Raw genomic sequence first — 27298 nt, forward strand, 5'->3', positions numbered from 1 at the left:
AAATTGGGTTTGGAAAAAAGGCTGAGATGATGGAGGAGGGGATGTGACAAGAGCTGACAGAGAGGGAGATGGAGTCGAGGAGGAGGAAGATCTAGGATACTTATAAATAGTTTACTTATTCAATAATAGCAACACAAAATCTGTTGTCAAAGTTGCTTGAAATAAACACTCTTAACCAGGAGGGAAGGGGTTCCGGACAATTAAAACTGAAACCAAAACCAAACCAATCAATTTCAGTTCGATTTTTTGGCTTTGGTTTGGTTTGTTGTACCATTTTTTTGGTTTTTTAAAACCCACTTATTCGTGACAACTTGAAATAAAAAGCCCAAATAGACCAATGACAAGGCAAAGAAACACCCCCAGCAATTTTTGGGGAGAAGCAGGGAAAGAGTTGGGCAACTTTCGGGTTTTGAAAGACCCGGTTGTGACATATGTTAAGATTTTAACAACAATAAGTTCTCTTGTTTGTTTACCACTTTTTTTTAATTTTTTTAATACAACTATATTAGTTTCTGGGGCAAATTAGATACAAAGTCCATTTTATATATCCGTACTGAATAAAGTTCAATGTATGCATAATTGATAATCGAAGTCGAATAACTAGGCATACAACCATGTCAGTTATTTTTGTGTCTCCAAAACCTGTCACTTGAGCGTAGGAGCCACAAGACATTTTTTGTGCCTCGTAAAGTTCCATACTCCGTATTCAAGGTGGTTATTTTATTGAAATTTTATTGATTGTTATGTGCTTGACACACAATTTGTTGCTTTCAATTATGCGTGTGTTCAAGTGCGTTGGGTTCTAACAAGTAACACTACTAGCACAGGTAGACCGAGGGAAGGAGGTGGTGTGAACACCCGAGTCGGTGTTAACACTGGAACCCACCTTACTAATGAACCACGACAAATTGTGGTCAACTGTTATTGCAGACCAAATTTGGAAAAAATTGATGAAGGATGGAGTGAAGTCAGAAAGAAAGAAGCGGAAAACAACAAAGATCGATGATGGATGAAGGATGCGAAGATGGAGGGAGAACATGGTATAGCAAAACATATAATAGTTAATCTAAGGACATAGAGCGGGTTCAATGACGTGCAAGTTGGAAAGATCAAGTAAATCGAAAAACGAGAATAGTGGGAAAACAAAAAGAAGGAAGCGGATACCACCGACCCTAGTCAGAGCTAAGGTTGCCGGCTGAATGAAAATTTGAATAAAAATAAGGGACAACCTCACACAAACAATGAGAATCTCTCTCCCTTTCAATGGGAGAGAAGGACTCTCACCAACTGGGGAAAGAAAGTAAGGTTTTGACACAATATCTATGAAGGCTTTTGCTCACACGCACATTTTTTTTCACATGTGAACAATTGATGTTTAACGAATTTCAATTAGTTAAATTTGAAACGTTAAAAAAAAAAAAAAAAAAAATGCCCAAAGTGTTTTGGACCCAAACCCAAACAAATGGTCCGTTATCATACGAAAACTCTTTCCTTTCTGAGTCTCCATCACGGGCTACCTCCCTTTCTCTCCCCCTTCAAAATCCCATCATTTCTTCTCTCAAGTCTTCCTCGATTTGTAGGGTTAGGGTTTTCCAATTCACTCTCTGTCGAGTGCATCACCACAAATGGCGATGAGGAGATTCTACAACGAGATCAAGGGGTTGAGGGTGAAGGAATTGCCCGACCACATTAAGCCGATGCTGTCCGTCGATTATGCCAAGAAGGCTGTGCAGAGAGGCTTGGACAACTACCACGCCAAGTACATCCAGACCAGCTCCGTCGATCCTCTCCTCCATGTCTGCTTCGGAGGCATGATCTTCTCCTACCTCGTCGCTCTTCCCGAGGAGCGCCGCCACCTCGAGCACGCCAAGCACGCCAAGGAGCATGGCCATTGACCTCGATCATACGAATGGTATATTCCTAATATTTTTTTAATTTTTATTCAAATTTTGGATTGTTTTTCTTCTTAATTTTATGGGTGAATGATTCGTTTGTTAAAAATTCGATAAATGTGGGTTTTTTTTTCTTTCAATTGGGTCATTTTAGATTTTCTGATTACAGATGCAGTTTATGTTCCTTATTTATTTGTGGTTCAAAATGGGTTACGGGTGATATTTATTTTATTTTGGGTTGTTGTGTGAGAACATTTCAATGTATATATTTTCGGTCAGTGGATGCTTCAATTTTGTATCTTTTCGTAAATATTTGTTGATTTGATGATGGGTTCTACTTGCTTGTCTAATCTAAAGGTGTTGAAGAGGGTGTAGTAATCTAAATATTATATGAGAGGGATTTGATTTGAAAAGTGTAGAAATCTAACTATTTTAAACAATGTTTCACCTTTGTTTGCTTGAAGATGGGATCTTGATTTTCTGTAGACCGTTTGTTTTGTGTGTATTTTGCTGCATTTATTTGCATTGGTAAAAAGGAACAACCGTTGCGGAGAAATACTTTTCCGCCTGTCTTATTTGGCTTGATTGAACTTGTCATGTTGTTGATTTTAAGAATAAAGTTGCATACAGATTTGAAATTGACGAAGTGGAAAAAAGAAAAATGTTTTATGTTGGATTTTTCAGTATTCTATGTAATCACATTATAGAGTAGATTAGATCTTATAGGCTATGTTTGGGTCACGGATTTCCAAGTCCCAAGGGATTGAAGTTGAGTTATTAAGAAATTGATCACAAAATGTTAGATAGGAGGGATTATAAAAGCCCTCCAGGACCATTACAAAAGCATGTGAGAGGATTTGCAAATCCCTACTTGGAAGGTGTCATTTGCAAATCCCTTTGCAATCCATTCCATACTCATCTGGTCTCAATCCCTTGGAACTTGGCAGTCTTCACTCAAACATAGCCTATACTCCTTGTATTCAACCTAGTGTCTTATTTTCCTGCATTAGAGCCTGATTTAGGTTTGAACTGATTGGTTTAATTTGGGTCAGAGCTGTTAGGCTATTCCACATATCCCTATAAGACTTCAATGTATTCCTTACCGATTGATCTTCTGTTCACTTTGCATATAGTTCTAGGCTGGATTGAGTTTCAACCCCTTTTTAATGTATTTCTGTTCAAATTGGTCATAAACCTTTTTCTGAATGTAAAATTTTGGTATATTGAAAGAGGGCCAGAATTACAGGGCACAAATGTCATCATTTGGTATGCAATAACGTTGGTTTAGTTAGTACATTGAATTGTTTTTATCCTTCAACAACACTTTTGCAATTTCTTTTGAGTTAAATACTATTAGGGTGTGTTTGTTGCACCGAACTGTCTCGGACTGGACTAGCTGCAGGGACTAAGCTGGATTGGATTGGCTTAGACTAAGCAGGATAAAAATAGTGAAGTGTTTGAAACAGTGCTGGACTAAATCTCGGACTAAAATATTTTAGTCCCAATATTTTATTTTTTCCATTTTGCAATGGAACTAGACTTTGTAATTTGCTAGTATCCTACAAAACTTTGCCGTATTACCCTTACCCTCTCCCTCTCAACAAAAAAACATCACCCACAGTCTCTGCACATACCAAACTGATTCGAATTTCACCTCCAGTTTTTCTGAAGTAATTTGTAGTTTGTAAAACCCATGCCATATCCGATGAGATCCAACCGATTAATATCGATTTCGAGAATTTGATCAAGCCAAGCCGAGTCGACTCAGCGCAACCCATCTTCAAATCGCGGCTCAGGAGGCTCTTTGACTAACAGTTCCGAGTGTGCTTAGAATATCTTCTGCACAGGAAAAGCCGACTGCTACTGAGTCGCCACCGCAGCAGTAGAACTACAGTACCAGCAGGATGGAGCAACTGTCGCCGTCGCGGCCGAGTTCGAGCCGAGCTCCGCTTGAGCTCGAATCTCGGCGGAGCAGAAAGAGAAGAAAGCGAGGAGAGAGGAGGAGGGGAAGGGGGAATTAAACATAGGAGCAGAGGAAGACGCGAGGGAGTTAGTCCCCGCTAATCCCATGGTTCTCGACGGGTCTACTAGCGAGGGAGTTAGTCCTTGCGAGTCCCTTCTAATCTCATTAAACTTAGTCCCGAACTGTTAACAAACACGGGACTAGACTACTACATAGTCCAGTCCAAGCCAGCGAAAGCTAGTGAGCTCAAACAAACACACCCTTATGTATTTGCGAGCTTATCTTTTTTTTTTTTTTTTTTTTTTTTTTTTTTTTTTTTAATTTATTTTTTAACTCTTAAAAGCTGTCAAATATGAATATGGGTAGTTCTCTAATGTAAACAATCCGCTATTTAGGAAAAGAGCGGATAATAGTTTTGCCCCCCGGCACCTTCCCTTCACTCTCTATCCAATGAGTTGAGAATTTGGATAATTATCATGCTTTCAGTGTTTGTTAAAATAAATTGTTTTTGTCTATCATAATTAGAGGGTTGAGTGAGTGCTGAGTTAACTAACCTTTCCTAGGTCCAGAGTTATACGCATTTTCCCTCCATCTATGAATGCACTAGTTGTGTTGGCATGAAACGTGGTTTCACAAAAATGATTGAAGACCATAAGCTAATAGGATGGAATTAACCTACCTTTGTTGATAACCATATTTTTTACTAGGCTATAAAATTTCTCTCTGCTTTCTCTGATTGAGAGCTATCTACCATATGGCTTTCCCTGAGTGCCAATATATCATTGTTTGTTGTGCTACTGAATATTCTTCGCCTCTTGGTGTTTCCTTGCGCTTTGGTTATTAGGAAATGACATTTTGACTTTTTAATTTCTGCAGGTTAGTGAGGGCTTTGGGTGTTTCTCCGTCAACACATGGTATCATTGTGATACAATTAAATTCTCTTGGCCATGGGTATCTTACCATTTACTTCTGAAATTTGACCATTAAATGAGTTATCAGAAATAAACAACGTTTGTTATTTATGCGGACGGTACTGATTTTGTTATCCGAATGACTCTGTCTTGCTGCCTCACACATTCTTATTGATGTTTTGATTGTCCTACTTTAGTGTTGGTATTCAGAGGCCTGAATATCTAACTGAATGCTAGTTTGGTTAGGTTTCTGAAATGGCGTTTTCTTGTTGCCTCTTTTGCTACGAACACTTTTGATCTGAACGTGGTTGGCATGAATCTTTCGTTTTTATGCCTTCCTTGATAGGAAACTACTAAACCGTCGCATTCTTAGCAAATTTTGTGATAGTTGCTGGGTGTTATTGCACGACACTTGCATGCATACCAATGTTATCAAGAGTAGGAAGGTAATAGTAGCACAAAATCGAAAGAGGGAAAGATGGATTGTTCTGGAGCGAAAAATTGTTTCGGAATAACTTGATCATGCACTCTTCCAACTTGTTTTAGTCCGTTGATTCTCCTTTGAATAATTTGATCATGGCTAGGAAAAGCTAGTGCACGACGATGAAATTGAAGTGTGAAGTCACTCCATTCTCGTTAATGAAGTTGCTGCTGGGACACTCTCAATGCTTTTATTCTCGGCTTATTATTTGCATGTTTTTCAACAGAAATCCCACTCTCAAAACCTCCACTGGTTGAAGCTTTTAACGAAAAGAGCTTTACAAAAATTTTGTTCGATTTGAAAATATAAGTCAGAAAAGAAGCATTGCACTTATTCTTATACAGGCCCTTTATCCAAAGGGATCCTCATTTTTGGGTAAAAATGAGGATTTGTTGTAGGGGGTTCACTTCACATCGAATTCAACAATTCGAACTGTTTGTTTTGTAAGCCTCAATTTGTAGATCATTGATACAAAAATTCAATTTAATTTGAAACCATTTATCTGTTTAATTATCATGATGAAGTTTTATTGTTTCTTATAGAGCAAAATGTTTGTCAATTTTTTTGAACTCAATTAGATATCTCAAATATTTCTAATTGGTTAATATATTGCAAGAATAATCTTTGAGGTTCAACTTGAAAAATAGATGGATCAGATCGTTTAAGTTCGATGTGGTGTGGACCCCACAACTAGTCACCATTTTTTCAAAAAAAATGGAGAACCCTTCCTTTAAAGGTCCCACTGAATTCCAAAACATAATGAATGAAATATCAATCACTTTTTCATTGTTTACATTGATGATGTCCTCATTTATTCAAAGTCAATTGATGAACATTGGAAACATTTAAATATGTTCACCAAAATAATTAAATCAAACGGATTAGTCGTTTCATCTACAAAAATAAAATTGTTTCAAACCAACATAAGATTCTTAAGATACAACATCCATCAATCAACAATTGAACCTATAGACAGAGTCATTCAGTTTGCAGATAAATTCCCAAATGAAATCACTGATGAAACCTAATTCCGGAGATTTCTAAGATCATTAAATTATGTTGCAGAATTCTACCCAAAATTGAGAGAACTATGCAAACCATTGTTTGATAGGCTCAAGACTAACCCTTCATCTTGGTCTCTTACTCATACTACCATAGTCAAACAAATCAAGTCTCATGTCAAGACATTATCCTGTCTTGGTATTCCTATAGTCAATTCAATCAAAATTATTAAAATTGATGCCTCTGATATTGGTTACGGAGGTATTCTTAAACAATCAACTCATCTTGGTTCTCCTAAACAAATTGTTTGTTTCCATTTAGGAGTCTGGAATCTAGCTCAAAGTAATTATAGTACTATTAAAAAAGAAATACTATCTATAGTACTATGCATATCAAAATTTTAAGATGATTTGCTAAATCAAAATTTTTTAGTAAGAGTCGATTGCAAAAGTACAAAACATGTTTTACAAAAAGATGTTCAAAACATTGCATCAAAACAAATTTTTGCACAATGACAATCAATATTAAGTATTTTTTTTTATTTCGAAATTGAATTTGTAAGAGGCAGTCAAAACTACATTCCTAATTTCCTAACAAGGGAGTTTCTGCATGGAAAGAATATCAAGACGAAATCCTGATCAAATGAAGCTTTATGCCTCTTTCAACCTAGTAAAAAAAAAAAAAGAATCAATCAAACAAGAGTCAGGCCTTGTACCTTACTCAGCCAGCAGTTCAGTAAACCGTCTTACTCCCTTAGGTTCTACGGTAGGGAATTTCCAACCAAACTATCAGTCAACCTTAGTCAATCCTTATGATCTCTACAAAACCTCAACAAAACCATTTCAACCAATGAACAATTACAGTCAAACCTCCCCTTACATTCCAAAGTCATTTAGTGAATATTTGTTTAGTTACCCTCCAGATCTTATTCCAAACCCAACACCATCAAAGTTAGCCAAATTCTGGTTTCCCCTAAATTTCCACTACCAGCTAGAAGAGTCATACAAAACCCTTAGATTTTACAAAAGCATTCTCTTTGAAACTGAGTCAATAACCATTAAGCTCATCACCAGTCACACAGATGAAAACAACATCCTTTATCATAATTTACACATTGAAAAATCATGTTAGAAAAGGGATAGGGAATCCCCATTTACAAACACAAGTCCTTTCACACCCAACCACCCAATATTCAATACAATTATTATGATTATATCAATGCATGGACCAATATTTTCCTCTATTAGAAAGAGGATTTCAGTCACTCATGATTTATCAACTTCGACAAGAAATTTCAACCAATACTCCTAGCTTAGTTCTCCAAGTGGTGGTCAGTTCATGGCCCAATTGCCAGTCTCATCCCAGAATCACTCATGCAAAGAATCAACCATTTTCAGTCAAGGTTTATATATATATATATATATATATATATATGTATGTATGTATGTATGTATGTATGTATGTATGTATGTATGTATGTATGTATGTATTTATTGTTATAAATAGGCAAAAGTTAGAGAGATAACCTTTGCTAGAGATTGGAGCAAAGTGGGTGCAACGTATCACACTGTTTGTTTTTGTAACTATAACACAAAAGGATTGCAAGTAAAGAGAGGAAGGAAGAGATATTGATATTATTACTTTCACTTCTTTTCTGTGTCTTGTGATCACACACAAAATGCTCTTTATATAGAGCCACATCCATGAAGATTTACAAAAGTGAAATGAGTGCCTTATAAAAAACATCATACAACAGCAAGGCTACTCTAAAGTCTTCCTCACCTTTGGCTAAAAACATATGGGTATTCACTCCAACTTTTACAACACTCGCCCTTGGATGCCCACATTTCAACATTAGTTGCCTCGTTAAAACCTTGCTCAGAAAAACCCTGTAGGAAAAAACCATAACAAAGAAAAAAGAGTAAAACTTTGCTTGGCTTGTTGATATAATGTTAAGTATGCTTATGTTGCCTCGTTAAAACCTTGATAGGAAAAACCCAGTGGGAAAAATCCTAGTTGAAGGAAAAAGAGTACAACATGCATGTATCATGGATGTTTCCCCTAATATGTATCTTCCCCTGATTCCACATTCTTCAAATTTTTGTGTCCCCAAAACTTATCACTTGAGCATAGGACCCGCAAGACATTTTTTGTGCTTTGTAAAGTTTCATACTCCCTATTCAGGGTGGTTATTTTGTTGAAATTTTGTTGATTGTTATGTGCTTGACACACAATTTGTTGCTTTCAATTATGAGTGTGTTCAAGTGTGTTGGGTTCTAACAAGTAATACTACTAACACAGGCAGACAGAGGGAAGAAGGTGGTGCGAACACTGGAACCCACCTTACTAATGAACCACAACAAATTATGGTCAAATGTTATTGCAGATCGAATTTGGAAAGAAATTGATGGAGGATGGAGTGAAGTTAGAGAGAAAGAAGTGGAAAACAACAAAGGTCGATGATGGATGAGGGATGTGAAGATGGAGGGAGAACATGGTATATAAAACATATAATAGTTAATATAAGGACATAGAGTGGGTTCAATGACATGTAAGTTGGAAAGATCAAGTAAATCGGAAACGAGAATAGTGGGAAAAGAGTAGCATGAAAAAAGGAAGGGGAAAACAAAAAGAAGGAAGAGGCTACCACTGACCCTGGCCAGAGCTAGCGTTGGCGGTTGAATGAAAATTTGAAAAAAAAATAAGGGACAACCTCACACAAACAATGAGAATCTTTCTCTCAGTGGGAGAGAAGGACTCACCGACTGGGGAACGAAAGTAAGGTTTTGACACAGTATCTATTAAGGCTTTTGCACACACGCACGTTTTTTTTTTCACATATGAACTGTTGATGTTTAACGAATTTTAATTAGTTAAATTTGAATCGTGAAGTCGCGAGGAAAAAAGCCCAAAGTGTTTTGGGCCCAAACCCAAACAAATGGTACGTTATCATACAAAACTCTGCCCTTTCTGATTCTCCATCACCGGCCTTCTCTCTCCCCCCTCAAATCCCATCTTTCTTCTCTCAAGTCTTCCTCGATTTCTAGGGTTACGGTTTTCCAATTCACTCTCTGTCGAGTGCATCACCACAAATGGCTATGAGGAGATTCTACAGCGAGATCAAGGGGTTGAAGGTGAAGGAATTGCCTGACCACATTAAGCCGATGCTGTCCGTCGATTATGCCAAGAAGGCTGTGCAGAGAGGCTTGGACAACTACCACGCCAAGTACATCCAGACCAGCTCCGTCGATCCTCTCCTCCATGTCTGCTTTGGGGGCATGATCTTCTCCTACCTCGTCGCTCTTCCCGAGGAGCGCCGCCACCTCGAGCACGCCAAGCACGCCAAGGAGCACGGCCATTGACCTCGATCATACGAATGGTATATTCCTAATATTTTTTAATTTTTTTAATTTTTATTTAATTTTTGGATTGTTTTTCTTCTTAATTTTATGGGTGAATGATTCGTTTGTTAAAAATTCGATAAATGTGGGTTTTTTTCTTCTTCTTTCAATTGGGTCATTTTAAATTTTCTGATTACAGATGCAGTTTATGTTCCTTATTTATTTGTGGTTCAAAACGGGTTACCGGGTGATATTTATTTTATTTTGGGTTGTTGTGTGAGAACATTTCAATGTATATATTTTCGGTCAGTGGATGCTTCAATTTTGTATCTTTTCGTAAATATTTGTTGATTTGATGATGGGTTCTACTTGCTTGTCTAATCTAACCTAGTGTCTTATTTTCCTGCATTAGAGCCTGATTTAGGTTTGAACTGATTGGTTTAATTTGGGTCAGAGCTGTTAGGCTATTCCACATATCCCTATAAGACTTCAATGTATTGATCTTCTGTTCACTTTGCATATAGTTCTAGGCTGGATTGAGTTTCAACCCCTTTTTAATGTATTTCTGTTCAAATTGGTCATAAACCTTTTTCTGAATGTAAAATTTTGGTATATTGAAAGAGGGCCTGAATTACAGGGCACAAATGTCATCATTTGGTATGCAATAACGTTGGTTTAGTTAGTACATTGAATTGGCAACATTTTTATCCTTCAACAACACTTTTGCAATTTCTTGTAAGTTAATACTATTTTATGTCTTTGCGAGCTTATCTTCTTCTTTTTTTTTTTTTTTTAAATTTATTTTTTAACTCTTAAAAGTTGTCAAATATGAATATGGGTAGTTCTCTAATGTAGACAATCCGCTATTTAGGAAAAGAGCGGATAATAGTTTTGCCCCCCGGCACCTTCCCTTCACTCTCTGTCCAATGAGTTGAGCTATTGGATAATTATCATGCTTTCAGTGTTTGATAAAATAATTTGTTTTTGTCTATCATAATTAGGGGGTTGAGTGAGTGCTGAGTTAACTAACCTTTCCTAAGGTCCACTGAGTTATAAGCATTTTCCCTCCATCTATGAATGCACTAGTTGTGTTGGCATGAAACATGGTTTCACAAAAATGATTGAAGACCATAAGCTAATAGGATGGAATTAACCTACCTTTGTTGATAACCATATTTTTTACTAGGCTATAAAATTTCTCTCTGCTTTCTCTGATTAAGAGCTATCTACCATATGGCTTTCCCTGAGTGCCAATATATCATTGTTTATTGTGCTACTGAATATTCTTCACCTCTTGGTGTTTCGTTGCGCTTTGGTTATTAGGAAATGACATTTTGACTTTTTAATTTCTGCAGGTTAGTGAGGGCTTTGGTTGTTTCTCCGTCAACACATGGTATCATTGTGATACAATAAAATTCTCTTGGCCATGGGTATCTTACCTTTTACTTCTGAAATTTGACCTTTAAATGAGTTATCAGAAATAAACAACGTTTGTCATTTGTTATCCGAATGACTCTGTCTTGCTGCCTCTCACATTCTTATTGATGTTTTGATTGTCCTACTTTAGTGTTGGTATTCAGAGGCCTGCATATCTAACTGATTGCTAGTTTGGTTAGGTTTCTGAAATGGCGTTTTCTTGTTGCCTCTTTTGCTACGAACACTTTTGATCTGAACGTGGTTGGCATGAATCTTTCGTTTTTATGCCTTCCTTGATAGGAAACTACTAAACCGTCGCATTCTTAGCAAATTTTGTGATAGTTGCTGGGTGTTATTGCACGACACTTGCATGCATACCAATGTTATCAAGAGTAGGAAGGTAATAGTAGCACAGATTCGAAAGAGGGAAAGATGGATTGTTCTGGAGCGAAAAATTGTTTCGGAATAACTTGATCATGCAATCTTCCGCACTCTTCCAACTTGTTTTAGTCCGTTGATTCTCCTTTGAATAACTTGATCATGGCTAGGAAAAAGCTGGTGCAGGACCAAGAAATTGAAGTGTGAAGTCAATCCATTCTCGTTAATGAAGTTGCTTCTGGGACACTCGATGCTTTTATTCTCGGCTTATTATTTGCATGTTTTAAAACAGAAATCCCACTCTCAAAACCTCCACCGGTTGCCTTGCGTCTCACTTTGCCCATTTGTTAACTCCGCTATCAACTGTTAGTTTGGTTCTGTGCCTGGTGGAAATAGGTAGGCGGAGAAATTTTTTCATGTACTCGGAACAAGTGTCGTAATCGAAGTTAAGGGAGCTATTTTTCAGTATCATTCTACTTGTATAGTTGTATTATGATATGTTGTGTACCTTGTGTTTCGGGTATATTGAAAAATTGCTCGGATAGGCAGTGCACGTGTTTTGGGGTCTTTATTTGATAGTTACTGTATTGTGAGCCCTACCATTGATGTATGTAGGGTTTATTAGCTTTACATATATCAGCTATTATGAGAGAACGACTAATCATAGTATATCTCAAGCTCAAGGTAGCAGAACTTCCATTGATTGGAAAAAATTTATCCAGGTAATAGAGCACTCCAGTGTAAGTTCAGAATTGAAGCTTTAACGAAAAGAGTTTTACAAAATTTTTGTTGGGTTTGAAAATATAAGTCAGAAAACAAGCATTGCACTTATTCTTATACAAGCCCTTTATCCAAAGGGATCCTCATTTTTGGGTAAAAATGAGGATTTGTTGTCGGGGGTTCACTCCACGTTAAATTTCAATGATTCGAACTGTTTGTTTTGTAAGCCTCAATTTGTAGATCATCAATACAAAAATTCAATTTAATTCGAAACCATTTATCTGTTTAATTATCATGATAAAATTTTATTGTTTCTTATAGCGCAAAATGTTCATCAATTTTTTTGAATTCAATTAGATGTCTCAAATATTTCTAATTGGCTAATATATTGTAAGAATGATCTATGAGGTCCAACTTGAAAAATAGACGGTTCGGATTGTTTAAGTTCGATGTGGTGTGGACCCCACAACTAGTCACCATTTTTTCAAAAAAATGGAGAACTCTTCTTTCAAAAGTCCTAGTGAATTCCAAAACATAATAAATGAAATATCAATCACTTTTTCATTGTTTACATTGATGATGTTCTCATTTATTCAAAGTCAATTGATGAACATTGGAAACATTTAAATATGTTCACCAAAATAATTAAGTCAAATGGATTAGTCGTTTTATCTACAAAAATAAAATTGTTTCAAACTAACATAAGATTCTTAAGATACAACATCCACTAGTCAACAATCGAACCTATAGATAGAGTCATCCAGTTTGCAAATAAATTCCCAAATGAAATCACTGATGAAACCCAACTCCAGAGATTTCTAAGATCATTAAATTATGTTGTAGAATTCCACCCAAAATTGAGAGAACTATGCAAACCATTATTTGACAGGCTCAATACTAACCCCCCATCTTGGTCTCATACTCATACTTCCATAGTCAAACAGATCAAGTCTCATGTCAAGACATTATCTTGTCTTAGTACTATGCATATCAAAATTTCAACATGATTTGCCAAATCAAAATTTTTTAGTAAGAGTCGATTGCAAAAGTGCAAAGCATGTTTTACAAAAAGATTTTCAAAACATTGCATCAAAACAAATTTTTGCACGATGGCAGTTAATATTAAGTATTTTTTATTTCGAAATCGAATACGTAAGTGTCAATCAAAACTACATTCCTAATTTCCTAACAAGAGAGTTTCTGCAGGGAAAAAATGTCAGGATGAAATCTTGATCAAATGAAGCTTCCTGCCTCTCTCAACCTAGTAAAAAAAAAAAAAGAATCAGTCAAACAAGAGTCAGGCCTTGTACCTTACTCAGCCAGCAGTTCAGTAAACCGTTTCACTCCCTTAGGTTCTATCGTGGGGAATTTCTGACCAAACTATCAATCAGCCTTAGTCAATCCTTATGGGCCCTACAAAACCTTAGTAAAACCATCTTAACCAATGATCAATTATAGTCAAACTTCCCCTTACAGTCAAAAATCATCTAGTGAACATTTGTTTGGTTACCCTACAAATCTTATTCCAAACCCAACACCAGCAAAGTTAGCCAAATTTTGGTCTAAATTTCCACTACCAGCTAGAAGAGTCATACAAAACCCTTAGATTTTACAAACGCATTCTCTTTGAAACCGAGTCAATAACCATTAAGCTGATCACCAGTCACATAGATGAAAACAACATCCTTTATCATAATTTACACATTGGAAAATCATGTTAGAAAAGGAATAGGGAATCCCCATTTACAAACACAAGTCCTTTCACACCCAACCACCCAATATTCAATACAATTATTATGATTATATCAATGCATGGACCAATATTTTCCTCTATCAGAAAGAGGATTTCAATCACTCATGGTTTATCAACTTTGACAAGAAATTTCAACCAATATTCCCAGCTTAGTTCTCCAAGTGGTGGTTAGTTCATTGCCCAATAGCCATTCTCATCCTAGAATCACTCATGCACAGAGTCAACCATTTTCAGTCAAGGTTTATATATATATATATATATATATATATATATATATATATATATATATACCCACACACACACACACACACACACACACACATATATATATGTATATATTTATTGTTATAAATATGCAAAAGTTAGGGAGATAACCTTTACTAGAGACAGGAGCAAAGTGGGTGCAATGTATCACATTGTTTGTTTTCGTAACTATAACACAAAAGGATTGCAGGTAAAGAGATGAAGGAAGGGATATTGATATTATTGCTTTCACTTATTTTCTGTGTCTTGTGATCACACATAGAATGCTCTTTATATAGAGCCACATCCGTGAAGATTTACAAAAGTGAAATGAGTGCCTTTTGATAAACATCATACAACAACAACAAGGCTACTATTCTAAAGTCTTCCTCACCTTTGGCTAAAAACATATGGGAATTCACTCCAAATTTTACAACACTCCCCCTTGGATGCCCACATTTCAATATTAGTTGCCTCGTTAAAGCCTTGCTCAGAAAAACCCAATGGGAAAAAAAACCATAACAAAGAAAAAAGAGTACAACTCTGCTTGGATTGTTGATATAATGTTACGTTTGCTTATGTTGCCTCGTTAAAACCTTGATAGGAAAAACCCAATGGGAAAAATCCTTGTCGAAGGAAAAAAAGTACAACATGCATGTATCATGGATGTTTCCCCTGATATGTATCTCCCCTTGATTCCACATTCTTCAAATTAAACCGATTGTAAGTTGACGTAATTCGATACCATGCGCTAGCTTCTGAAACGTGCAATTTGGTAGAGATTTGGTGAATAGGTTATTGCCCTTTATGAATCATTCCTTCATTTGGGCAACACACGCTGCATTATCTTCATGAATGACAGTTGGAGTGCCTATCTTTTAAGGTAGATCACATGAATTCTGAATGTGGTGGATGATTGATCTTTAACCAAGAACATTCACGACTGACTTCATGTAGAACAAGTATTTCCGAGTGATTAGAAGATGTAACAACTAATGTTTGCTTCGTTGAGCGCTATGAAGTTGCTGTATTTTCATAATTGAACACATATCCAGTTTGTGAGCAAGCTTTATGCATATCAGAAAGAAAACCAACATCTGCATATCCAACAAGGTTCTAGTCATTTATGGATTTCTCATAGTAGAAAAGACCCATGTCTGTTGTCCCACGAATGTATCATAAAACATCTTTGACTCCCTTCAAATGACGAATTGTTGGGGCAGAGCTATACCTTGTTAACAAGTTGACTGAAAAAGCTATATCTAGTCTAGTACATTGTGCTAAATACAATAAAGCACCTATTGCACTCAAATATGGTACTTCAGGACCAAGGACCATTTCATCATCTTCTTTTGGACGAAATGCATCTTTCTTAATGTCCAGAAGATGAATGACCATTGGCGTGCTGAGTGGATAAGCTTTGTCCATGCCAAATCGCTTTAGAATTTTTTCAATGTAAGTTGATTGATAGACCAAAATTCCATTAGTACAATGCTCGATCTGCATGCCAAGACAATATTTTATTTTCCCAAGGTAGTTTTATTGAGCTCTTCAGGGGTTCCAACTAAGTTCATATCATTGACATATACTGCCACCATAGAAAATCCAGAATTTGATTTCTTAATTAACACACAAAGGCAAATGACATTGTTGGTATATCATTCTTTGATCAAATACTCATTGAAACGATTATACCACATTCGTCCATATTATTTTAGCCCATATAATGATCGCCTTAATTTGATTGAGAGCATACCTCGTGGTTTGTTAGTCGTTTCAGGCAACTTAAGTCCCTTTAGGACCTTCATATATGTGTTAGTATCTAATGCTCCATATAGATACACGGTGATGACATCCATAAGTCGCATGTTAAGTTTTCTAAAACCACCAAACTTATTAACGGAATGTAATTGTGTCTATTACAGTAGAGTATGTCTCCTCATAATGAATTCCAGGTTTTTGTGAAAAACTTTGTGCAACGAGTCATGCTTTATATCTTCCAATCTTGTTGTTCTAATTGCGCTTTCTTGTGAATACCCATTTGTAACCCACGGGGTTTACTCTAGGGGGGTTTGGACTACTGGTCCAAAACACTTCGCATTCCCAAGGAATTTAATTCTGTCTAGATTGCATCTTTCCACTTAGACCAATCTTATCTCTATTTGCATTCATCAATAGAGGGGGCTCAATATCATCGCTTAATATGATTTCAGTGGTTACTGTGAATGCGAACATATCGTCGATGGTTATTTCATTTTGATCCCACAATTCATTATTACATGCATAATTTATTGAGATTTCTTTGCTTTCATGTACTTCTGTCTCTTCAGGGACATGTGTCTCATCAAGGACATTTTCTTTTTCTGGAAGTACATAATCATGGGTTGTGGATTTGTCATTCATTTTCCTTTTCTAAATGATTTCATTTGGATTCAGCTGTGCCCTCATCTTCCTCTTTCGAGAGGCTGAATCTTTTGAACTTGAGGGTCTACCACGCTTCAGGCATGCACTACATGAATCATTTGTTGCCATTTTATTTTGTCCAATAGGGACATCGATTCTTACAGGCGCATTTGCAGCTGGTATATGTGATTTTGTCACATTCATCTCATCCATTATAAAGGCTTTCAAGGTTTCATTTGTTCCTTGGTTAGGATTTTCAGATTTTCACAAAAAGAGTGCATTTAGCCTAGAGCTACATTTTAAGCTTCTAAACCGAAACCTTAGCCACAAAACCATCTCATGCACAAACACCCAATCACTGCATTTTAGGGTTGCATTGTTTTAATGGTTTTGTATTAAGCTTTTGGTCTAACCTAAGTTTTCATATCCTTCATAGACTAATCTCTCGGATTCATGTTAGGTTCTTCTTCAATTGTTTGACTGAATGACCTGATTGGTCAGTTGAATCCAAATCTCTTGTGCATACCATAAAATCATATCACATCATTGATCGTGTTGATCCCGGTGCCACAAGGTGATAAGTTTAGGAGGAGCTACCACTTCATGAAGACCGAAGGAGTCCATCTTGTGTAAGGCAAGGTTGCACAAAGGTAAAGCTGCTCCTTAGATAGGGTTCTAGGAATTGAGTTTTTTGTGGATCTTTGTATGAACATTTGTTTACATTAGTGGATTGAACTCAGTGGAGAGTTCCCGGTTTTTTAACCCAGAAGTAGGTTTTTTTTTCCGGCCAAAAACTTACTTGTGTTCAATACTTTACAAAGCCTTATTTATAACCTTGTTGGAACTAAACATTGTAAAGTTTGCTAGTATTGACACTTTATTAATCAAGGGAACTTAGTACTAAGACTAAACTAAAACTTAACTGAAGTTCACATTGTTAAGTTTTAACCTTTTAAGTTTGTTTGATTTATATGCTTGTGGGATTCTAACAATATGTACTTAGTTGACTAGTACATTGGCTAGTTAGTACAGTGGCTTTTAAGTTCTTATTATAAGGTATTCCACTTGGTACCAATTTCAATTGGTATCAGAGCCTTGCTCTAGACATACATAGAGTAATCTCTAGGATTTTACTGGAATTGGGTGGTCTCACATCATGGATCGTGATCGTGTTGTTGGATCGTGTAACTCTCTTCCATTCTTTGATGGCGTGAACTATGCGGCATGGAGTGAGAAGTTTCAAATATTCCTTGAGGCACATGATTTCCTTGCTGTTGATTATCTTACTCTTGAGTAGATGGCTCGCTCTAGAGTTGTTGATGGTGAGTTGGTGATCAAACCTAAAAGTGAATAGACTACTAGTGAAGTGACATCTGCCATGGCAAACAGGAAGGCAAGAAATGCCATTGTATCCGCCATATTGCCAACTCAGTTTGCTCATATTCGCTACTGCAGAACTGCCAATCAAGCTTGGGATAAACTTTAAATCCTTCATGAAGGTGACAAACAAATGAGATATTTGAAACTTTAAATGACCCTCTCAAAGTTTGAAGATCTAAGAATGCTTGAGTCTGAAATCTTCTCTGCCTTCTATGAAAAGGTTGAAATGTTGACAAATGAAGCCTTGGGATTAGGGAAACCAATATGTGAAGTCCAAAAGATTCCAAGCAAAGAAGGCTGTCATCCAAGAGTTTCAAGATTTAAATGAGATTAAACTCGGGAAGTTAGTTGGGAAACTCATTACTTATGAGATGGAACTAGACATGGATGATGGTATCTCCAAGAAGGGAAAATATGTTGCTCTTAAATGCTGAGCTTACCAAAAAGGTATCTGTGTTGCAAGAAGAGTTTGTGTCTCTCCGACTAGTCAAATTAGAACTGAGTGACAAAATCATACGGTTAGAGGATGAACTTCACAAGCTAAATTAAAAAGGCTCCTTCTATGGTAATGATGATGAAGAGGATGACTTAATCGCCTCTCTTGAAGATCATGTTCAGAGTTTAATGATATAACATGAAAGTTTGCTTCCACAAATCCATTTGCTGCTGGAAAAAATTTGAAGATGTTTTCTGAATTGAATAAGGCTACTTGCAAGTTAAACTACCTGTCCATGGGAGTTAACTCATCAGAAAGAGCATTCGCTACAGGAAATCAATTTGAAGGTGATAATGTGGTTGCGATGAAAGCAGTTCAAGTTCCATGGGTGTAAACTTGCATGCTCCTAAGGAATTATCTGTTATATCTCCTTTGGCGGACTCTACTTCAAGGTCTAGATTCGTTCCCAAATGTCATCATTGTGGGGATCTTGGCCATATTAGACCTAGGTGTACAAAACTACATCTGAAAAGAAAAAAAGATCTAAATGAACAAGTGGATTGTTTAACCATAAAGGTTAGCAAAATGTCCAATATTGCTAGTTCTTCAAGCTCAAGAAATGTAAAGTCGAGTTCAAGTGGCTTTCAACGTGGTTTTAGGAAGTGCTTGATTGCTCAAAGTTCCACATCATTCTGTAAGCTTGACACTTGCCACCTAGTGGGTGCTCTCTTCACATGACTGGTGACAAAGATGCTTTCATGTCTCTTATATCATTTAAAAGATGCTTTCGAGTAGATTTTTAACCAATTCCCTAGAGCCATATGTCATGATTCTATAAGAATTTTATGGATAGATTTCTGATAAGATTTTTAACCAATTTCATCGCGTCACGAGTCACTATCTATTTGGAAACCTGGAGAATAGATTTCGATAAGATTTTTAGCTAATCACGGCGTGCTACGTAACATTATCTACAATCTCATCCTTTCTTTTTTCTCCATATAAACCTTACATCCATCTTAAAGTCACACACTAAAATTAAAATATCTCAAAATCATTCTTCATAGTTTATAAATCTTGAGTTTAAATAAGGGAACTTTAATGAAAAGCTCCCGGTATTGTTCACTTTAACTAAAAGCCACATTTTTACACTAAAAAGTCAATCCTGGTACTATTCACTTTACACTTTATTTTGTCCTTATCGTTAAAACTCAAAGTTTTCAAGCCATTTTCATTAGTTTTCTTTTTAAATAAAGTACCAAATTAAATAAATATGAAATTACATAAAGCAAAAAAATTAAAAAATACAAAATTACATAAAAGTATGAAATTAAATAAATGCGAAATTACAACCCAATGTGAATGAAAAATTATGGCCTCTGATTTTACAACAAATTCCCTACAAATCACTTAACCAATTGGTTGAAAGTATTTGAAAATATTCAAATATGGTGTGAGGTGGAAGATAATTGACACACCCCAACCGAGATCAGGGCATGTTGGCTGTCACGTGGAAGTGACGTAACCATGTGCACAGTGCGGAAGCTAATAAAATAATAATAAAAATACGAATAAATAAAAACCAGCTATACACAACGTAAGAACATACATGTGCAAGCGCAAGTGTGAAAAAAAAAATAAAGTTCAGAGCTCGAAGACCTAATGCAGTCCGGAAGAAATAACGCTACAAAAACACACCCAAAGGTGGTCCTACACTGGTAATAATTTGTCAGATATGCCGGGGAAATCCTCAGGGAAGCCACCAAAAGTGCTAGCCAACTAGAACCTGGAGGGGCGCAAAACAAAAAGTGTGAGTGGGCAAAAACAAAGCTTTTCGAAAACCATGTCATAAACAAAGTTCTAACCCCTCCCCGTAAAACCTGTATACTTCCCAGAAAAATAGAGTATACATATATATATATATATATATATATATATATATAAATCATGCTTGGAAATATGCCATGTCAAATGTCTCTAAATAGAATGCAAGTGCTCAGGAATATCAAATCAATGCAATGTAATCTGTCAGCCGGAGTCACCTAACGTGACCTGTACGGCTGAATCTAGAGCTCAAATCTCCATCTCACTAACTATACCTGCACACGAGTCGGAACCACCTAAAGTGGTCTGTACGATAGGACTGGGTGTAATATAAGTACGCTCAAGTGATACGATCACGTGAAGGCTGGGTGAATAATCGCGGGTCACCTACGACTCGGAACCACCTAAAGTGGTCTGTACGACAGGACTGTGCACCTAACTTGGATCCAAGATGAGCGTGTGGTGCGGGAGGTGAACATCACGTGAAGGACTGTGCCCAACTCTGGGCGGGAGCACTAACACCGGGGGTGCAGGTTATGAGCTTTCTATGCATCTCAAATCACTACTGAACATAAACATAAATCATAACTTACCTGGCACTTACCTGTGCTTCCACAACACCAATACACACACACACACACACATATATATATATATATGCAACTAATAATGCGTAAATAAATGGCAAACAATAAGCATGGCATATAAACGAATAAATGTTTCATTTCACTTTCTGGGAAAAGTATAAGTATATAGGTATATACAGAAAACCAAAAGCCCACTCACTGGTATGTAGAAGGGTCGTAACCCCCTTGCCTCGAGTGACCGCGCTCGTCCTCAGGATAGGTCTCACCTATATGCGAAACAACTATAAAAACGTAAATTTTAAAGCACATAACCAACATCACGAAATAACTTCTCATACAATGTTCAAATGGGGTGTATGAATACACCAACGTGATCTACTCAACCTCGGGAACATCCCCATATTTTTAGAAAAATTTTCCACCGTCGCACGCGCCCCCATGCGCCGGCCACGCGCAGGCACGTGCCTGGCACACTGACGGCGTTAGTTAACGCCGTCAGGAATATTCCGTTAACGCCGTTAGGAATATTCCGTCCAAACTGACGGAATATTCCGTCGTCTTCTCCGGCGAAGCTCCGGCACCGTCGTCGGCGCCGAAAAATCTGGAAAACTTTAAAACCTTGTAACTTCTTCGTTTTTCAACCAAATTTCACAAAATTGGTACCAAAATAAGCTTACAACGAGAGGAACAAATCCATACCACTTTCAAGCACTAAAATCCATGGAATCTCGCCGGGAAAACACCACCAACTCCGGCCAACCTTGTAACTCATGATCCCGACATCCAAAACCTTCAAACGAACCACCCCGAGCCTCCTAAGGACCTCACCAAGCTTCCTACAAGCTTGAAATTCCCAAAAACACAAGAATTAACGTGTGCATGAACAGTGACCAAATCGGGGTATCCCAAGTTCGACGTGAAAACAAAGGTATCCTTACCTGAAATGGGTATGGTTGAACTCCCAAGGACCTCACGAGCACGACTATGTAATTTGTTTCCTCGATCTGTGAAGGTTTGGATGGTTTTTGGGTGTGTCCGTACATAGAGGATAGGAAAGGGAGAGAGAGAGAGGGCTCGGGACAGGGATACAAGACAGGGGAAAGGGTGAGGGGGTGTGGGAGAGTGTGTGTGTGGTCCAAAACCTGCCAACAAAATCCAAAAACAACCACACAACGAAATAACCACACTAGGGGCAAAAACATCATTTCACCCCTACGGTTCGAAAATCCGGAACGGGTTGTCACAACCTACCCACCTTATTAGAATTTCGTCCGGAAATTCAAAACAACCACACAAAGCAAGCCCCTAACGATCAAAGAACAACCGAGGATACAAATCTCTTATCTGATCTTCAGTTTCCCAAGTAGCTTCCTCCACAGAATGATTCTTCCACAAAACTTTCACCAAATTCACTGTCTTGTTCCTCAGAACCTTTTCTTTCCAATCTAGAATCGTCATTGGTTCCTCATCATAAGTCAAATCCGGATTGATTTCCAAGGGTTGAGGAGGTATCACATGAGACGGATCAGCAACATAATGTCGAAGCATGGACACGTGAAAAACGTTATGTACTTTAGCCAACTCCGGAGGCAACTCCAGCCTGTAAGCTACCTCGCCAACTCGCTCGGTGATCATGTACGGTCCGATATACTATAGGTTAAAAAATTTCGCAATACACCCCAGGAGAACTAAAGCTTACGAAGCTACCCAAAGCCAAAAATCACAGCTATAGTAGATACACGAACTCGCCTGCCTTCTATGGAGATAATGAGTTTGGTTGCCAGCTCTATAAGTTCGAAATCTCGTATTTCTTCATTTTGTAGGTAAAGCTCTAGAAGCCCTAAAACCAAAATTGAAGCCTAAAGTGACCGTGTCAGTCAACTGCTTTATCGAAGTAGCCAACTCAACTGTCCGTCCTACGACAAAGTTTTGCAAGACACCTCAAGCAGGTAAGGCTCCCGAAGCCCCAAAGCCCAAATTAAAACCTAAACGACGATGTGGGATCAACTGCTTTGTTAAAACAACTCACCCAGCCGCTCGTCCTATGGTAAAGTTTCATTAAAGACATGGCGAAATAGAAGGATGAAGCAAAAACACGGAAATCTGTTTATTAAATTTCTGGCAAATTGATAAACCAACTCGAAGGCCAACAAAGTTCAAGCAAAGCAGAACAACAAGGAAAATAAGAAAACTCCTTAGTCTAAGCAAAAAGACTACTCTTTGGTAACCTGCGCAACCACTAGTTCCTCAACTGCCATGCCTTCAGCAGCTGCACCGCTCCCAGCAGCCAAAACTTCCATCAGCTCATCCTCAATCACCCTTGCTTGGACTACATGATCCTCAGCTACTCTACCAAAGGCAGCCTCAAACGAGAAATCAAGTAGATTAACTGGAGAAATGGAAAAAGTCTCGAAGTCATTCTCAGAAAACTCATAATCCAACGGCCTGCCCTGAAAATGGTCTACATAGCCAAGCTTGTAGAAATCGCCCTGACAAGAAGCAAGCGCCACTTCGTGACCAAGTTTCTCATTCTTCAGCTGCACATTCTTCTCAACAAGCCCAATGTGAACGCCCTGCAAGTTATCCGGTTCCTTTTTCAGGTTCTCGCTCGCAGACAGCGCACCTTGCAGATCTATCTCCTTGGACTCAAGCTTATTGGCAACCTTCTTGAGACGAGACACTTCAGCATGCATGAAGATAAACTCATCGTCCTTGGTAAAGCAAGCAAATCGTAGCTCCGGATTGACATGCTCAAGGTCCTCGACCACCGGAGAAACACGACTGACTTCCTTCTCTGCAGCTTCCAACATCGCTTGAGTCGCACTAAGCCTAGCATTCAAATAGGTGATCTCTTGATGAGAAATCTCCAGTTGCAAAGAAGTAGGGGCAGAGACATCAGACCCCTTTAAAACAGTGAGTTCAGATTCGAGCTTTTCGATCTTTTCAGCAACCGAGCAAAGCTAAGACACCAACGCTACTTCGTCATCCTTAGCACACTTGATAGCATCCTGATCAACATGCATAGACTCGGTTATTAGGAACAAATTCTTATCCATTGTAGCAATTAGGGAGGACCTCTTCGAGTAGGCAGAACGCTTCACAAATGAGTCTGAGCGGATGATAACTTTCCCAACACTGTTAATAAACTTGGCATATGCATCGACGTCCTTAAGTAGGTCAGCCTTCAACAGTGCACAAACCTCGGGAAACTCTCCAGCCTTAGACTTGGTGGATCTCTCACAACTACCTGTGCAAGCAAATTTCCCCTTCTTAGCAAACGAGTCAGTCACGGCAGAAGGAGGAATAGGCCCAGGCGCCACCTTAACAGTAGAATCCATCTTCCCACTCTTTATAGCGGTGAACCTTTCAGAAATCGATTCAGACTTAGCTCCTGATGGACATTTTAACAAAACCCGAATAACAGAGACATCATCGAACTTTTCTGTTGGGCAAGTCTATCAGCAATAGACGTGGTCACCTTCGGAGCAGCAGATTTCATAGGCTCAGGCTCAAAGGTCTTCTTCGCCCTCTTTGGGGAAGTTAGATCAATGACAAGTTTCTCGGTAGCAGACGAGCTCCCACGAGCAGTAGAGGAAGTCCTTGGTTTCTTCTCAGCCGAAGGCTCACAAGCAGGTGAGGAAGACCTTTTTTTTCCACCCTCATTGGTAGTAAGTTGTACAGCAAGAATCGGGCGAGCCAATGCCTCGTCCTTTATCCGCTTTATCTCTTCCTTAGAGGTAGGCCACCTTTCTCCAGATGAAAAGTGTTAAGCAGCCAGCGCCACTCATGGTACTCAGCAGGAATGCCCACGGCGTTGTGCACTTTCTTAATATCTGCTGAAGTCCTTGGAGTTGAGCCAAACTCCGAATATACACAAAGTAAGAAAGACGATCAATAAATTGAAGTCATGGAGTAGCTCAACAAAAATTCAAGCAGGACAAGAATGAAGCAGTTCACTTACCACTGATAAAGGTAGTCGGGACACGCAACTCAGGAGAAAAGTCAGACTCCCACTCTCCGCTCACCTCCAAGGTATCTCTCGCCCACTCATGATCACCTTTGCTAGAAGCATCGAGCAACTTGTGGTGAAATCTCAGCTGCCCCACACTTTTCTTGTGGCTGATCTCAAAGAAGTACCATAACTCATTTATGGTCAAACCAAGATCAAAGAACCTGCTCAAGTTCAAGAACCTCACCATCACACGAACTGCATTTGGGGAACGCTGAGCAGACGCACATTTCATAGAGCAAATCACCTCCTGGAAAAATGAATCCCAACACAAAGTAGTGCGGATGGAATTTGATGGCCCTCTTCCTAGCAGTAGCGCCCTTGCCTCATGGCTCATGGTTGCTGTCATCTTTCACTTGCTTGACGCGAAACCCCTGATGGAATTGCATGCTTGTATGCCTCAAGAAAATCTTGAAACAGCTCGTCGAAATTAATCTTGACATGCGCAGCCTTGAAGCAGCCCACCATACCAGCGAGAGGCCCAGCCTGAGCCGGCTTCTCATTCTCTCTTCCTCTTCTCCAACTTTCAGCGGGCCCGAGCCCAATGCACTAGCTAGAGAAATCCAACCCGTGCCAATATCTCTCTCTTTCTCGTCATCCACCTACATGGGCCCCTGCCCAATGTTAACCATTATGTAGGAATAAGATAACAAAGAGATTATAAAAGAAGAAGGAGAAAATAGAGGAAACTTAGAGAGAGAAAGAGAATGATTTTTCACTTGTATTTTCTTTATTGATTTTCTGGTTACAAATTGTTGCTATATAGATGGATATTCACCTAACTGACTTATCTGAATCTCACAATTCCAACAATCCTAACTGCCTTATCTATATACTCTAACATCCCCCCGCAAGCTCATGGTGCTTCAAGCATGAGATTGTTGCAGTGAGTGTTAAACAATGGTGAACTCAAGCCTTTGGTAAGAATGTCAGCAAATTGCTAGGAAGAAGAGACAAACCGAACCAAGAAGCTTCTTGACAGATGACCATCATGAGAACAGATTTTGATAAGTCATAAAAGATCGATTGAATTCTTCCAACCAACTGCACAAGTAATCTAATTATAGCAATAAAAAATTCCAACTCAAACTGTAAAAGCCAGTCTAGCAACCCACCAATTAAGAAGGAAGAAATCATTCTCAAAGTACATCCAAGATAAATGCTTCTGAACAAAAACGTGGGGCCTCCACCTTTGTCAGAAATTCTCATATGGTAGCCTAACTGAGTATCAAATATACTTCCACCATTCCATAACCAAAGTACATAAAATCCTCAGAACTCAAGTACAACAGTTTGAGTGGGAACACAATTTTCACCTTGTTGTCAGAGTTAAGAACACGAAAGTCCTCGAGTGAAATGATACTCTCACACGCTCTGAGTACACATTTAAATGTGTTGTATTTTGGAGGGAGTCTATTCAATGCAATGATCAGAAAGTCTTCATCAGCAAATGTGACACCAAGAATAGAAAGTCTATCCCTTGCTTATTTAATTCTTTGAAAATACTGGGAAATTGAATTTGATCCCTTCTTAATGTTGTAAAGATCAGTCTGTAATTTGATTATACTGGTTTTTGTACTTGGGAAGAAAAACTGGTTTTGAAGACGAAACCACATCTCTTGAGAACTCTTGCTACTAATCACATAGGAAATAGCAGATGAAGAAAGTGTGGCAGTAATTAACAACATCAAGGAATGATCATGCATTTTCCAGACTTTGTACTTATCATATTCAATTCTTGAAGATGAAGTACCAGATGTTACCTCTGAATCTCCTGAAGAAGTAGAAGAAAACTGAGTAAGACAGAGATTTGATCTATAAACGAACCCCATAAGTCCATGGACTTCAAGCAGCAACTGCATCTGAAAATGCCATTGTAGATAGTTGGTCTCATCCAGTTTCACAATAACAAACGTTGAAAATGATGAAATCAATCCAGTGATCGGTGACTGCAAGATTTGAAGTTGATTCGTAGTTACCATTTCGAAAAAATTGTAGAGAAATCTGTATGAGGAAAAGACTCAAACACCTGGTGTGCACAATCTTTCAAAGCGAAGAATGAAGAACTGGGCTTACGGTTGTGAACCCACAAAACAAAGCAAGTCTTCCTTCAACTACCCACTTTATCACACAGAGAGAGAGAGCTAGTGTAGTTTGAGAAATTTAGAATCGGCCAACGAGTCGACTCAGTTATCGCAACGAAGATGGCAAACAAGCCAACTCGAATAATGCTGGCAGTGAATGAGTCGACCATTAAGGGCTACCTGCACACCTCGATCAGCAGCAAAAGAAAGAATCGAAGAAGATGGTTACAGAAGAAGAAAGAATTTCATGTAGCGGAAGCAAAAGAAATGATCAAAGAAGCTGATCAAGCTTTAATGACGATTGATACCATGTTAACCATTATGTAGGAAGAAGAGAACAAAGAGATTATAGAAGAAGAAAGAGAAAAAAGAGGAAACTTAGAGAGAGAAAGAGAATGATTTTTCACTTGTATTTTCTTTATTAATTTTTTGGTTACAAACTGTTGCTATATAAATGGATATTCACCTAACTGAC

General features: G+C 38.1%; 2 protein-coding genes across 2 annotated transcripts; both read left to right on the plus strand.

Annotated features, from left to right (window-relative positions):
- Window positions 1–1501: 1501 nt before the first annotated feature.
- LOC137735905 (uncharacterized) lies at window positions 1502–4924 on the plus strand. Its single transcript, XM_068475257.1, has 2 exons — window positions 1502–1912; window positions 4732–4924. Exon 1 carries the CDS (start codon window positions 1626–1628, stop codon window positions 1893–1895), a length of 270 nt encoding a protein of 89 aa, XP_068331358.1. The 5' UTR covers window positions 1502–1625; the 3' UTR covers window positions 1896–1912; window positions 4732–4924.
- A 4304-nt stretch (window positions 4925–9228) lies between these two features.
- LOC137735906 (uncharacterized) lies at window positions 9229–11156 on the plus strand. The gene is made up of 2 exons (XM_068475258.1): window positions 9229–9628; window positions 10946–11156. Exon 1 carries the CDS (start codon window positions 9342–9344, stop codon window positions 9609–9611), a length of 270 nt encoding a protein of 89 aa, XP_068331359.1. The 5' UTR covers window positions 9229–9341; the 3' UTR covers window positions 9612–9628; window positions 10946–11156.
- Window positions 11157–27298: the final 16142 nt, after the last annotated feature.

Source organism: Pyrus communis, chromosome 6 (assembly GCF_963583255.1).
Source record: "Pyrus communis chromosome 6, drPyrComm1.1, whole genome shotgun sequence".
Lineage (NCBI taxonomy): Eukaryota > Viridiplantae > Streptophyta > Magnoliopsida > Rosales > Rosaceae > Pyrus > Pyrus communis.